This window comes from Danio aesculapii, chromosome 25, assembly GCF_903798145.1.
Source record: "Danio aesculapii chromosome 25, fDanAes4.1, whole genome shotgun sequence".
In the NCBI taxonomy this organism is placed as follows: domain Eukaryota; kingdom Metazoa; phylum Chordata; class Actinopteri; order Cypriniformes; family Danionidae; genus Danio; species Danio aesculapii.
The window spans coordinates 9,033,852-9,046,965 of record NC_079459.1 but is presented as its reverse complement, the minus strand read 5'-3'; the positions used below and the strand labels follow the sequence as shown (position 1 = coordinate 9,046,965).

The 13,114-nt window shown below is 37.8% G+C and overlaps 1 protein-coding gene across 2 annotated transcripts in view; it reads left to right on the top strand.

Moving 5' to 3' along the window:
* Positions 1-13,114, top strand: part of si:ch211-236l14.4 (SITS-binding protein) — a 66,900-nt gene that overhangs the window by 25,162 nt on the left and 28,624 nt on the right. For both annotated transcript variants that reach the window (XM_056451474.1, XM_056451475.1), the window contains exon 3: positions 9,715-9,922. In XM_056451474.1, the coding sequence (XP_056307449.1) occupies positions 9,715-9,922 (208 nt within the window). The remainder of the gene's footprint in view (positions 1-9,714; positions 9,923-13,114) is intronic.

The following is a 13,114-nucleotide window of genomic DNA, read 5'->3' as shown; positions in this document are numbered from 1 at the left end:
TCAGCAGTGTCCCGTGATGTACTAAATACCGAAAACCAAGGCTATGCTTCAAACCTCACTGGCTGAACGACACTATTTCACCTCTAATGAAACGAATTACCTTCTTAAAGTAAAGTGCTATTTTGAGGTTTCCTTTTGGATTTTGCCTACCAAAATTCAAAAGCTTCCCAAATCCACATGCAGAGGTGTAAATGATTGGTATCATTTTAAAGAAAACCAGTTGAATTTTCATTTTAAAAAGGAATTAAAATAATTGTATATGTTGCCTGTGTTATAATAAACCCCTCCAAAAAGAGAGGCACTTTTTTGTTGTAAACTCAAATTTGAAAGTGTACCTTTTAGGTGGTCTATCTTGTTGTAATTATGTTGGTGGTTCCTGCCAGTAATTATTAGAAAAAAGCAAAAATGTCTCTATCGTAATCTATTCAAACGAGATTCTATTTCATCTGATGAGAGAATGGAACAACTTATGGGGGTATTGGGCCAGTACGGACCTTTAAAATTTAAAGAATGCAGAAGTAAATAACGTCACAGACCCGGTACCGAGTATGCAGAGTTTGCAAAGTTTTGACGTTTTGAAACAAGAAATTTATTTCAATTGTTGAAATGAACAAGAAATTGTGGTGCAATGTGTGGTTTATTTTGGTCTCTAAAATAAAGGAATACTTTTGCTCAGAAAATATGTATTAATAACATGGAACTTGATGACAGTAAAGACAATTGTCACAATTTTGTTTAGATACATTCTGATGTTTTTGAATTTTTTACTGATGAGAAAAGAATTCTGGAAAAAAAATATGATAATTTCCATCAAGCATTTAATCAGTGAAAGAATTAAATATATAAAGTATAAAACATTTTGGTAACACTTTATTTTAAGTCACAATTCACTGTATTAACAAACCATTAACTAACAATAGTAGCTTAATAAAGCTATTAATTAGTTGTTTATTAGGGTAGAAGTTGGGTTTAGGTTTTGGGTAGGATTAGGGATGCAGAATAAGATCTATAACTACTAAGGACAACACAGGCTGATTGTGGATACGTGCCCCTGTTCTGAAGAGAGCAAATTATGTAGCCAGAGGTACGTATGGCTGCATATCATCTTTAAAATAAATGCTGTGGGGCGATATGATGCCGTTGACGGCTATTGTTTCTTTCAGCTTACCTCTGTAGAGACAACTTTTCTGGTGTTACTAGTTTGCCCAGTGGCTCGCCGTGTACGTTAGTGAACTTGGGATGTGGAATGAAGTGGACAGCAACAACTGGGTGTGAGTCTAGTAAAGAATGGTTCCAGAAATCAGGTAAAACAAAAACAAAAAATAAATAAATAAATAAACAACAGACTAAAAACATGGTGAAATCACATGGACGCTACAGCTTTTCTTTTTCTAAAATTGCTTTCGAAAACACTATCGGTTGTGTTTAAGGAACGGTTTGGGTGGGTCAGTCAGTCTGTCTGAGTCAGTCGGTCAGTCTGAGTCAGTCAGTCGACAGCAAGGTGGCCTGGGGTGCTTTTCCCAAACAACGACATAACTCGTGGCTGAACTATAATAGTATGATGCATTGTAGGCTTAATTCACAATGGGTTATTTATTAAAAAATGAAAAAAAAAATCCTACTTAATAATGATAATAATAATAATAATTATTATTATTATTCATTCATTCATTCATTTTCTTTTTGGCTTAGTCCCTTTATTAATCCGGGGTTGCCACAGCGGAATAAACCGCCAACTTATCCAGCATATGTTTTACGCAGCGGATGCCCTTCCAGCTGCAACCCATCTCTGGGAAACATCCATACACACTCATTCACACACATATACTACGGACAATTTAGCTTACCCAATTCACCGGTACTGCATGTCTTTGGACTGTGGGGGAAACCGGAGCAACGGGAGGAATCCCACACGAACACAGGGAGAACATGCAAACTCCACACAGAAATGCCAACTGACCCAGCCGAGGCTCGGACCAGCGACCTTCTTGCTGTGAGGCGACAGCACTACCTACTGCGCTGCTCCACTGCGTCAACATTATTATTATTATTATTATTATTATTATTATTATTATTATTATTATTATTATTATTATTATTATTATTATTATTAATAAGTAATGTATTGTTTATTTAGTTATTTATTTTTTGAAAAGTCTACTTTTACAATTTGACACATTCTGCAGAAATGTTCTGACCAACAGACCCATGTCATATACCTCAGGGTACCTCAGGGCTCTGTTCTTGGGCCACTTCTCTTCTCCATCTACACGACATCCTTAGGACCAGTCATCCAGAAACATGGAATTTCCTACCACTGCTATGCTGATGATACCCAGCTATACCTCTCTTTTCACCCCGATGATCCCTCTGTTCCAGCTCGCATCTCAGCCTGCCTGTCAGACATGTCACACTTGATGAAAGATCATCATCTTCAGCTTAACCTCGCGAAAACGGAAATGCTTGAAGTTTCTGCCAACTCGACTCTACACCATAACTTTTCAATCCAGATGGATGGGGCAACCATTACTGCATCCAAAATGGTAAAAAGCCTTTGAGTAACGATTGATGACCAACTAAACTTCTCTGACCACATTTCTAGAACTGCTTGATCTTGCAGATTCGCATTCTATAACATCAGAAAGGTCCGACCCTTCCTATCTGAACATGCAGCTCAATTCATTGTTCAAGCTCTTGTTCTCTCCAAACTGGATTATTGCAACTCTCTACTAGCCGGGCTTCCAGCTAACTCTATCAAACCTCTTCAGCTGCCTCAGAACGCAGCAGCACGAGTGGTCTTTGATAAACCCAAAAGAGCACATATCACTTCGCTACTCACCCGTTTGCACTGGCTGCCAATTGCTGCTCGCATCAAATTCAAAGCTCTGATGTTTGCTTACAAAGCGATCTCTGGCTTTGCTCCTTCTTATCTGCTCTCACTTCTGCAGATTTATGTGCCCTCCAGAAACTTGCGTTCTGTGAATGAACGTCCCCTCGTGGTTCCATCCCTATAAGGGAAGAAATCACTTTCCCAAACTCACGCATTCAATCTGCCCAGTTGGTAGAATGAACTCCCTAACTGCATCAGAATGGCAGAGTCACTCCCTGTCTGCAAGAAACGACTAAAAACTCAACTATTTAGTCTCCACTTTCCTTCCTAATCTGTAACTGCCTCTCTGGCTATACCACTTACTGTACTCTCTCTCTCAAAAAAAAAAAAAAAAAAAACATTACTAATGCTTTGCTTCTTAGACTTTACACACTTGAAACTTGCCTATAGCACTTCTTCACTGTTGCTCTTATAGTTGTGTAAATTGCTTCCTTGTCCTCATTTGTAAGTCGCTTTGGATAAAAGCATCTGCTAAATGACTAAATGTAAATGTCATGTACAGTACAGAAACATTTCTTAATAAATAACCTACTATAAATTAAAACCATTAACATATGCTATATATTTGTCTTTTCACAAGCTTTGGAGATGTAACATAAATTCTGCTTTTAAATAATAGGTCACCTATGTATAGCTTTCATCATAAGCCACGGCTATATTTCAAAGTGCACTACGAAGGGAACGCAACTGTCAATATGAAGATCGCTAAAACTGAACTGTAAAAATACTTTGAAAGCAAATTACGAAAGATGACTTTAATGTCTCTTTAAATCATTCCAAGTTTAAATGTTTGAATGCCCTAAATGAATAGGGCTTAGGAGGGATAACAGTGAATAGAACACAACCAGTAACTATGCCTCGACTACAGCTCTAGAGGTGTAGTTGCAAGCGTTCAAGTCTGCGATGCAGTTTGAAGAATGTTCGTTGGAATGATAGATTTGGAAAATGCAAACTAAACAAACTATGTTTGTAACAAGGAAACTTGTAACCTAAGTTAGCCAATGATGATTTTCGGAAATGCACCCTAGGTCGGCTGAAGTGTATAATGCACCCTCTGGTGGGTATATGTGAGAAGAGGACACGCAATAGAAATTGAGATCATCAAAAAGCGTACACAGCGGTAGACATGGGTATCCGCAATGAGCCTGGGTTGACTAATGACATTTAATATCTTAAAGAGCCCATATTATACATGAAATAGGGTCATATTTAGGTTGTAAGGGTCTCCAACAACAGTATCAACAATACGCATGTAACAACAATATGCATGCAAGGTCATAAAACACTTTGATGGTCTTATAATCTGCATTTATTTTTACCTAATTATCCCAACGACTCCCATATGAATCGTTCAGCGATTCATTTGTTCCCAAACCCCTCCTCAGCGCGAAGCTAATCTGCGCTGATTGGACCGATGACAGCCTGCTGCGATTGGTCGACAGTGACAGGCTTCAGCACGAGACAGAGTGAAATGCCCAGCTGGTAATCAACTATATAAAAGTAGTCACAGTGCACACGCGCTTCATAGTGTAAGGCTTTTTTCACACACACACACAACCCTCCTCAGAAGAACTGGGGAGATCGACGCGAGTCTCCTAGCCTCTCCCTCTCTCTCTCTCACACACACACACAACGCTCCTCAGAAGAACTAGGGAAAGCGACGCGAGTCTCTCTCTCTCTCACACACACACACACACACACACACACACACACACACACACACACACAACGCTCCTCAGAAAAACTAGGGAAAGCGACGCGAGTCTCTCTCTCTCTCTCTCTCTCTCTCTCTCTCTCTCTCTCTCTCTCTCTCTCTCTCTCTCTCTCACACACACACACACACACAACGCTCCTCAGAAGAACTAGGGAAAGCGACGCGAGTCTCCTGTCTCCTAGCTTACGATCACCATAGCAACGACAAACGGCAGTGGAACGCGAGCTCACAAAAGCCTTTAACGTTAAATCCGTAAACAAAGCGGCACGCGTCGCGTTTTTAACGTGGCTTACATGTGATAAGAGAATATAAAGAGTAACCGCGTGTACTGTACCAGGTTAACAAGTAACAAAACACAATAAATACATAATTTCCAAGTTAAACGAGGCAACAATTTTAATCGCACTTACTTACACTAGTGAATAAACCTCAACCACTGACTCTTCACAGTTCACAACTCATCTTTGGGTAGAGACTGTCAATATTATCCATCTGAGCACAGCTTGACTTCATTCGACCGGCGGCGTCTGTGTGTGTGTGTCTAGTGTTTTTTCTGTGTTAGTGGGCGGGGCCGCAGGTTTCAAATCTCCCTGGTTTGCGCGCGTAACTACTGGCGAGGCTTGTGTTTCGTGGCTGCGTCATCGCGAAACACCTAATGACTCGTTATCAAGACGACTCGTTTGAAGCACTATGAGTCGACTCTTTTATAGATGAATCAATAGTTTTAAACACTGTACACTTACAGATTTAAGCCTTAGCTGGATATTTCACTTCACTTAGAGCTGTGTTACACACTACATGGAAGGGCATTTTCAAAAACCCATAATATGGGCTCTTTAATAATAGGCAGGTAATAAGCCAGTGGTTAAAGAGCCCCTATTATGGGTTTTTGAAAATGACCTTCCATGCAGTGTGTAACACAGCTCTAAGTGAATGAAAACATCCTGCTGAGGTTTAAATCTAAAAGTGCAGCATGTTTAAAAATATTGATTCTTTAGCGAACTATTTGACTCAGAGTCGAAAAAACGAATTGAGTTGGGTTCGAATCTTTTGTTTGATCGTATCGACGTCTATACGATACATCACCAAATATGTAGTTCCAGTTCTAGTTAAATGTGCATGCGCTTTCACTTCAGATCACAGGACTGATCAGGACGCAAAGATGACGATCACTGACAGATGGAGATTCGGCTGTGGGGAATAAAGGGTAAAAGTTCATTTTCACAACACAGTATAGCCAACCTAGTGCTGTGTTTGTTCCTGTCATTTTTCAAATTTTTGATACAATAGCCTATGCTGCAGCACAGGATTCGCTAGCCGTTTGCTGTTGAAGGAGCAGCAGAGACTATGGGACTTTGTCAGAATTTGACAGGGACTTTGTCAGTAACTTTTACAGTTCAATTGGACCAGTTTTTTCTTCCTCCGGATCATAACATGTCATCGGACCAATCACCGCAGATCAGCTTCGTGCTAAGGAGGGGTTTGGGAACAAATGAATCTCTGAACGATTCATATGGGAGTCGCTGGGATAATTAGGTAAAAATAAATACATATTATAAGACAATGAAAGTGTTTTTTGACCTTGCACACATATCAGCATGTTGTTGGAGACCCCTAAAACCAAAATATGACATTTAAAATGCAAAATAGGGGCTCTTTAATAATGTAAATTGTGACTAAACTAAAGGTTTATCAATATTTTATTTTCATCCAAAAATGTGTCAAGGATTCTCACCATTTACTCACATTCAATGATTCTAAACCTTTATGAATGCCTGTTAAACACAAAACAAAATATTCTGAAAATGCAACCATTAATAGGATCAAAAATATATATATTATGGAGTTGAATGGCTGATTTTTTCAACCAAAGAAAAAAACTCAAAGAAAAAGTAAAGGATGAGTGAATGATGCCAGAATTGTTAGTTTGGGTGAAATATTCCTATAAGATGTCTGTCAATCTGTCAATCTCTTTTGGGGGATGAAAAACTACAGTAAAATATAAAAATACTAGGGTGTTATTGAAACTTGCAGTATGTTGCAGTTCTAAACCTGCTGTTTATATTGCAGAGTAAACTCTCATAAGTGTAGATATCCTGGATGTTTTACATTTCAATCTCCTGACCCCTTTAACGGTCCCCTGACTTGCTTGGGGATATGAAGCTTTGATCGATGTGTTATTTCATTTCAACTAAAACATGATGACAGGACAGAGCATATTGAGTAGCTCCTCTTCTTTAATAGTAGCCAATAGCGTTTTGTTTATATCACGGCTCTGCTAGTCAGAGTCATTGAGCTAAAGCATGTCTGACTCATGACAGACACAGTCTATAATAGCAATGCTGAGTCTGTCTGTCAGTTTCTCCACTGTAAAACCCAGCATTCAGGCTGTTATTCAAATGGGGCTGATACATTTTGTGGTCAGCGCCAACTCACACAAATGATTTGCACTGTGCTATCATGTCTCTAAACCAGAGCAGACCATGTGATCTCTACAGCAGTTTGTGTGACATTAACACGGAGCCAGATTTTATTCATCCTAATGGGAAGCATTTTTTTTAAGCTGTCTGAATCAATTGTCCACTATGTAGTGCGCAATGTGCGTGAGTTTACTTACTTAAGTTACTGTAGGTGCCTTTCAATCAAGTTGTTAGAGTGGCTCTCTGTAGTATTGGTAACCTAGCAACCAACAGTAAACAGGCAAGCATAACGATTAACCATAGGCTTGTGGTCCTAGGAATCGTAGTTCCTTGTATGCTGACTGTATATTTGTGTGTGCGCAATGCATTTTACCTCTCGTGGTTTGCATTATAGGTGAGTGTATACTGTATGTGTGCAGCCCATTTCGGCTTACTGGCTTTTTAAAAACTATGTCAGGTATTGTTTATTATTTTCTTATTTTCTTATATCCAGGGTCGCCACAGCGAATTAACTGCCAGCTTATCCAGCATATGTTTTACGCAGCGGATGCCCTTTCAGCTGCAACCCATCACACTCCCATTCACACACATACACTACAGACAATACTTGCTTACCCAATTCACCTATAACTTGTGAGGGACACCGGAGCACCTGTAGGAAACCCACGTGAACACAGGGAGAACATTTCCTTGTAAATGTATATTAAAGTGGCATATAAAAAAGTGGCAGATTTCGGCTGCACCGTGTAAGCCGTGGGACACTTTTGATTGGTGAAATCGAATGAGAAACTGAAGTGCTCAATGATATCATTAAAAGTCATTGAGCCCTATCATACATCCGGCGCAATAACACACAAGACATGTAGGGTGTGATTTATTTGCTATTTTCGGACCAGCGCAGCCCTAATTTTCACGTTTTGCGCCACATTTTTTAAATACCAAATCCATTTGTGCTACTTTGTGGACTCACAAAGTTGTTCTAGTCTAAAAAGGAGGTGTGTTAAGGTGCATTGTTGCTATTTTGAGGATCTGAAATAGACCGTGCCATTGATCAACTAACAGCTGGTCTGAAGTCGAACGCGCAAAGCTCGTTATCCGCCTGTGCAGGTCCAAACACTTAGACATTGCTTGATACACACAGGATGTACAGCAATACACAAATATCTTTACGTTTAAAAAAAAAAATTAAAGGCTTCAAATGTTACAAAAATTATTATTTTCTACATAGATATAAAAACCACTGCCCCATGCCTTGTTCTCCTCATGGTGACTTTTTTCATGACAATTTGCATTTGTATAGTTTTTTTTTAAGTAGTGTTATTTATTATATGCATATTTATATTTGTTTTAATAAAAAAAACAAGTTTAGATTTGTTCACCTGCACATATGTGCATCGTGTCATATCAATTAGAACTGAATTTAGAAATAGTTTTAAAACAAATCTTTGTGTTTAACAAACGAAATTATGAAATTAAATATGTAGGCTAAAGGATGTCTTCAGTAGAGTGAGTTTCTTTACTTCAGGAAAGTAAAAGATTAAAGTAAAGTGTAAAAGTAAAGTAAAGAAGTGAATGCAGGAGGCTCATTCTTTATCCTTGCGCTGCAGATGCTCTTTTAACTGTTTTCTTGCTAGTGAAGCTTTCAGTTTTTCCACTTACAAAGTCTGTCATGTAAATAGCAATTGCACCACGGTGCGACCCAGCTGACTCTAAAAGGAATGTAAGATAAGAGACTGATTGGTTTAATGCACGTAATGCTCAAAACACATCCATAACTCACTAAGAGAATAAGCACAACCCTGTTAGACCATGCGCTGGGGCGCAAAACGTATTTTTCCATCCTTAAAATAGCAAAAGTGGATTCGGATACACTCTTAATGCTGTTGCACCATGCCCAAATAGAGCCCAATGGTTTAGCCCATAGAATCAATGCACTCTATAGCACATTTAATACAAAAAATAAAACTGATGCTAATACCCAACTAAAAATGGATTTCAGTGGGACTTTAGGGTCATTATCATTTGTTAGAACACTTGTTGTGTACCCTTCTTAAGTGTCTGATGATGTCATGAATATTATTTGGGTGCTTTTTTTAGAAAACACAGTGTAACGGTATATCTATTTTTGATTAATTTCATGAATGTACTACAATATATGCTCTTATAGTTAGCAAACATGAACTAAATCCCACAAAAAGTAAATTCTAAATTTCCAGATTAGCTGACCAGGCAAGTCATTTCACTCGGCAGCCATCTTTGAAACGCTGAGCATTATGCTTGGCCATTCTTTTTGAATGGGGAAACATCAAATTCTCCAAAATTGCTTGCCAAGCTTATGATTGAATTTCATATTAGGAATCACCAATAAAATTAAACAACAACTGTGTCTTTAGTTTCATTTTTAAACATCCGAATCACACAAAATCTGCAGAAACTCACGTCTGGTCCAAGCCCCTCCCCCAGAGTATCGTCAGTCTATAGTGATCGATGATTGGCTCCTGTACTAAAAGGCAGGCTTTTTCCACTATATAGTGATCGATGATTGGCTCCCATACTAGTAGGCGGGGCTTTATTCACCATATTAACAATTACATTTTTTCCCATTCAAAAAGATACGACTGGCATGTCTTGTGTATTCTAGAGTCTTTGCCAATAGTAACTTGAAATTGTTGTGTTTCTTTCTTTTAAAGGTGTGTCAGTTCTAGTTGCCCCGAACATCCCACTACATGTAGGAATGGAAAGCCAGCAGCAGTTCTGTTTGCAGACGCCCCCCAGCATGGAGCGCATGCCTCTGCAGTACACTGTGTGTGTGGGACACAACATTAAAGTTGTCCATCAAGAGTCAATGCGACAGCTCTCCACAACCAGACGAGAGCTGCCAAACATGGATGTCTTACGGTACAGCACCTTTACAAAAATTAATTTTACTGTATTTCATTAATTCACTATATTGCATGGAAATATTAAGATTTGTCACTATTATGTCTACTATTAGAAGTGGACACCAGTAAGCTGCCCAACGAGTCAAACCAACGATGTTACTGTATACTATAAAGTTTTAATTTCTGACTCATTTTGAAGGATACACTTTGCAATAAGGGTCTGTTAGTTAATGCATTAGTTAACGTGATTTAACGGTGAACAATACATCTGTTAAGCATTACTTAAACTTGTTAATGTGATTTAAACATACTGTATAAGAATGCGTTAATTAATACATAATATATGAATTAAGACTGATTTAGTTCATATTTACTTACACATAGACTAGGGCTGCATGATATTGGAAAAATCATTGTGATATTTAATTTTGCTGTGAGTTATATTGCAATATGAATACAATTTCGGCAGACAACATGAATAGCTCTGTTTGGAATGACATCTTTAACTTAGATTGATTGGTAAATAAGCTAAGTAAATTAGATACATTAGATAAATAAATAAGATAAAAGAGAAATAAGTAGTCAGATATTCAGGTATACGGCAACACAGGCTCATTCTGAAAATTTAGTCCCGTGGACGTTTTTGAAGACCGCAAATTATGTAGCCGGGGGTACGTCTGGCAGCATTTCATTTTTTAAAAGAACCGGCTGACTGCTTACCCCGTGTGGAGGCCTTTCCTGCTGCAACCAGTTTGTCCAGTTAGCTCGTCGTGTATGTCAGTGGACTTGAGACGCAGAGAGGAGATGATCGCGACAATGATGGGGTTCGAGTCTGGGGAAGAGTGGTTCCAGAAATCAGGTAAGACAAAAACAGAATCCAAAAAATAAAATTAACAAGTGAATAACAGGGTGAGAATGTAGTAAAATCCGAAAACGTGGTAAAAATCAGATGAGGCCTTTTCTTTTTCTGGACGGCTTTTGTAAATCGTTGGTTGGGTTTAGGGAAGTAAGTGGGTGGGCGGGTCAATCAATAAAATTGGTTGTGTTTAGAGGAGGAGGGTGGGTCAGTCGATTGGTCAGCCGGCCAGTCAGTCATCCAGTCGTGCAGTCAGTCAGAGAGATGTTCGGTCGACAGCGGCCTCTGGTGGGTTTACACGTAGCCACCTCTGGCTACGTAATTCACGTTCTCCAGAAGCGTCTGTAGAGCTACGTTTTCAGAATGAGCCTGTGTTGAAAATGTAGTAAGTAGGGTACCATTTTGATTACTTTAAAAAAAGAAAGTAAATGATTACATCTGATTACTTTTTGATTACTTTAATGTTTCTAATAGATATTTTCAACAAAATCATTTTCAAGCATTTATACCAAGCAGGCGTGACGTTACAGTAGCACTGTTTACTGTTAGAATTTCAAAATCTTTTATCACTTGAATTCAGATTATATTAAGTTAACTTTGAAGTTCAGCCATCACAAAACCAGACCTTATAAGAAATTTTTTTACTGTTGTTACAAAATCTAAATTTTAGGTAGTTGTGCAAGGTAATTTTTGTGTCATTTTCAAGAAAAAAAAAAAAACATCTAAGCTATTTTTTGCAATTTTCATTTTTAAATCCATGCAACTTAAATCCAAGTCAATTAAATCTTAGTGATCAAAAACTGTCAATGAAACAAATTAGGCAGAATTGTTCAGTTCATTATTTACTGTAAATAATATGCTGTACCAAACAGAAACACATTATAGTATATGACAGCAAACACAGACAAAAAAAAAAATAGATGACACATTTAAAATACTAAAGTACTTTATATTAAAGGAAAATATTTAGAAATTAGCATTATATTGTATATATATTTACTACTCTTCATTAATGAATTACACTACATAATGTAGTATCATTAGTAACTATCAATAACTAATAGTAATTACCATAGTATACTTCAGCCTTTACTTCAGTAAACTATATATATATACATGAACCTCCCCTTCCTCAGTCATCTTTCCGTCAAGCAAATTTCTCGTGTTAGCCTAATTGGTTGGTGACATCACTGACCAGAGCGAAAGGTGCTAGTAACACACCAAAAAGTTTGTTGTCGACCACTGAAAAACAGGTAGAAAAAGAAATCGTCATTCTCTATATCATATGGATTTACTTTCATCAGCTAAACACCGGCCTCACAGCTCTGTGAATGTCAGTGCAGTCACTTAATGATCCGCGATCGGTAAATGTAGCTTGTGTTGACGCTACGCCGCTACACTAATATAAAAGCTTCGCTACTAAAAAGCTTTTTGATTTAGAAAGTAGCGACGCTACTGACACCCTGCTGAGAAATGTAGTTAAGCTAGTAGCGTCACTACTTGTAGCATCACTACTTACAGCTCTCAGACTGATTGTAGCAGCCTAATGCTTTCAGCGGCAAAGGGGATTAATGTAACTGGTAGACATGGTGCGCCGCAATCAAACCGGAAAACCAATTAAAAGCATCAGAATAGCACCGCTTTAATAAATTACCTTACACAAGGCAATGTGCATATCAAAAACAGGCAAAGCAACAGATTGATATTAATCAACATATTTAGATGTAACCCCATTTGTAATCTTTAACATTTTCATAAGTAACTTTAACGTAGTAACTGTAAGTAACTGTAATTTTTTCTCAGTAACTGTAACGAATTACTGTTACTTTTATTTTTTTATTAAATTACATAAAACCATTACACTTACTGCCTCTTATACATACAGATTATCTATTGCATTATTATAGACAAATTTACAGCACAAATACTCACTTTTTCACCGAAAATTGGAAAAGTATGTGTATTTTTGTTGTTTTATTAATTCTGTACTTTTTATTAGTATATATTTTAGTTATTTATAACATATGAAAATAATAAAACTTTCTTTTAGCAAGGACTGGAACACAATTATGTATGGGGTCAATTTGACACCAAAAAAAAAAATCAAAACAGACAGCGACCACGAAATGGCACCAGACATTCATCCACAGTGATGTGGGGGCCTGCATTGTAAAGAACGGGCAATCACTGACCGCAAATAACGCCGATGTGACAAAATGTGTACAGGGCATTGAAAAAATAATGTCATGTTAATTTTATGGTTACCAAGTTTTCCCCAATAAATTAGGGAAAGTCATTCAATCTGAAGCAAAAAACAAAAAACAATGTCAATTATATATGTACAGTTGAAGT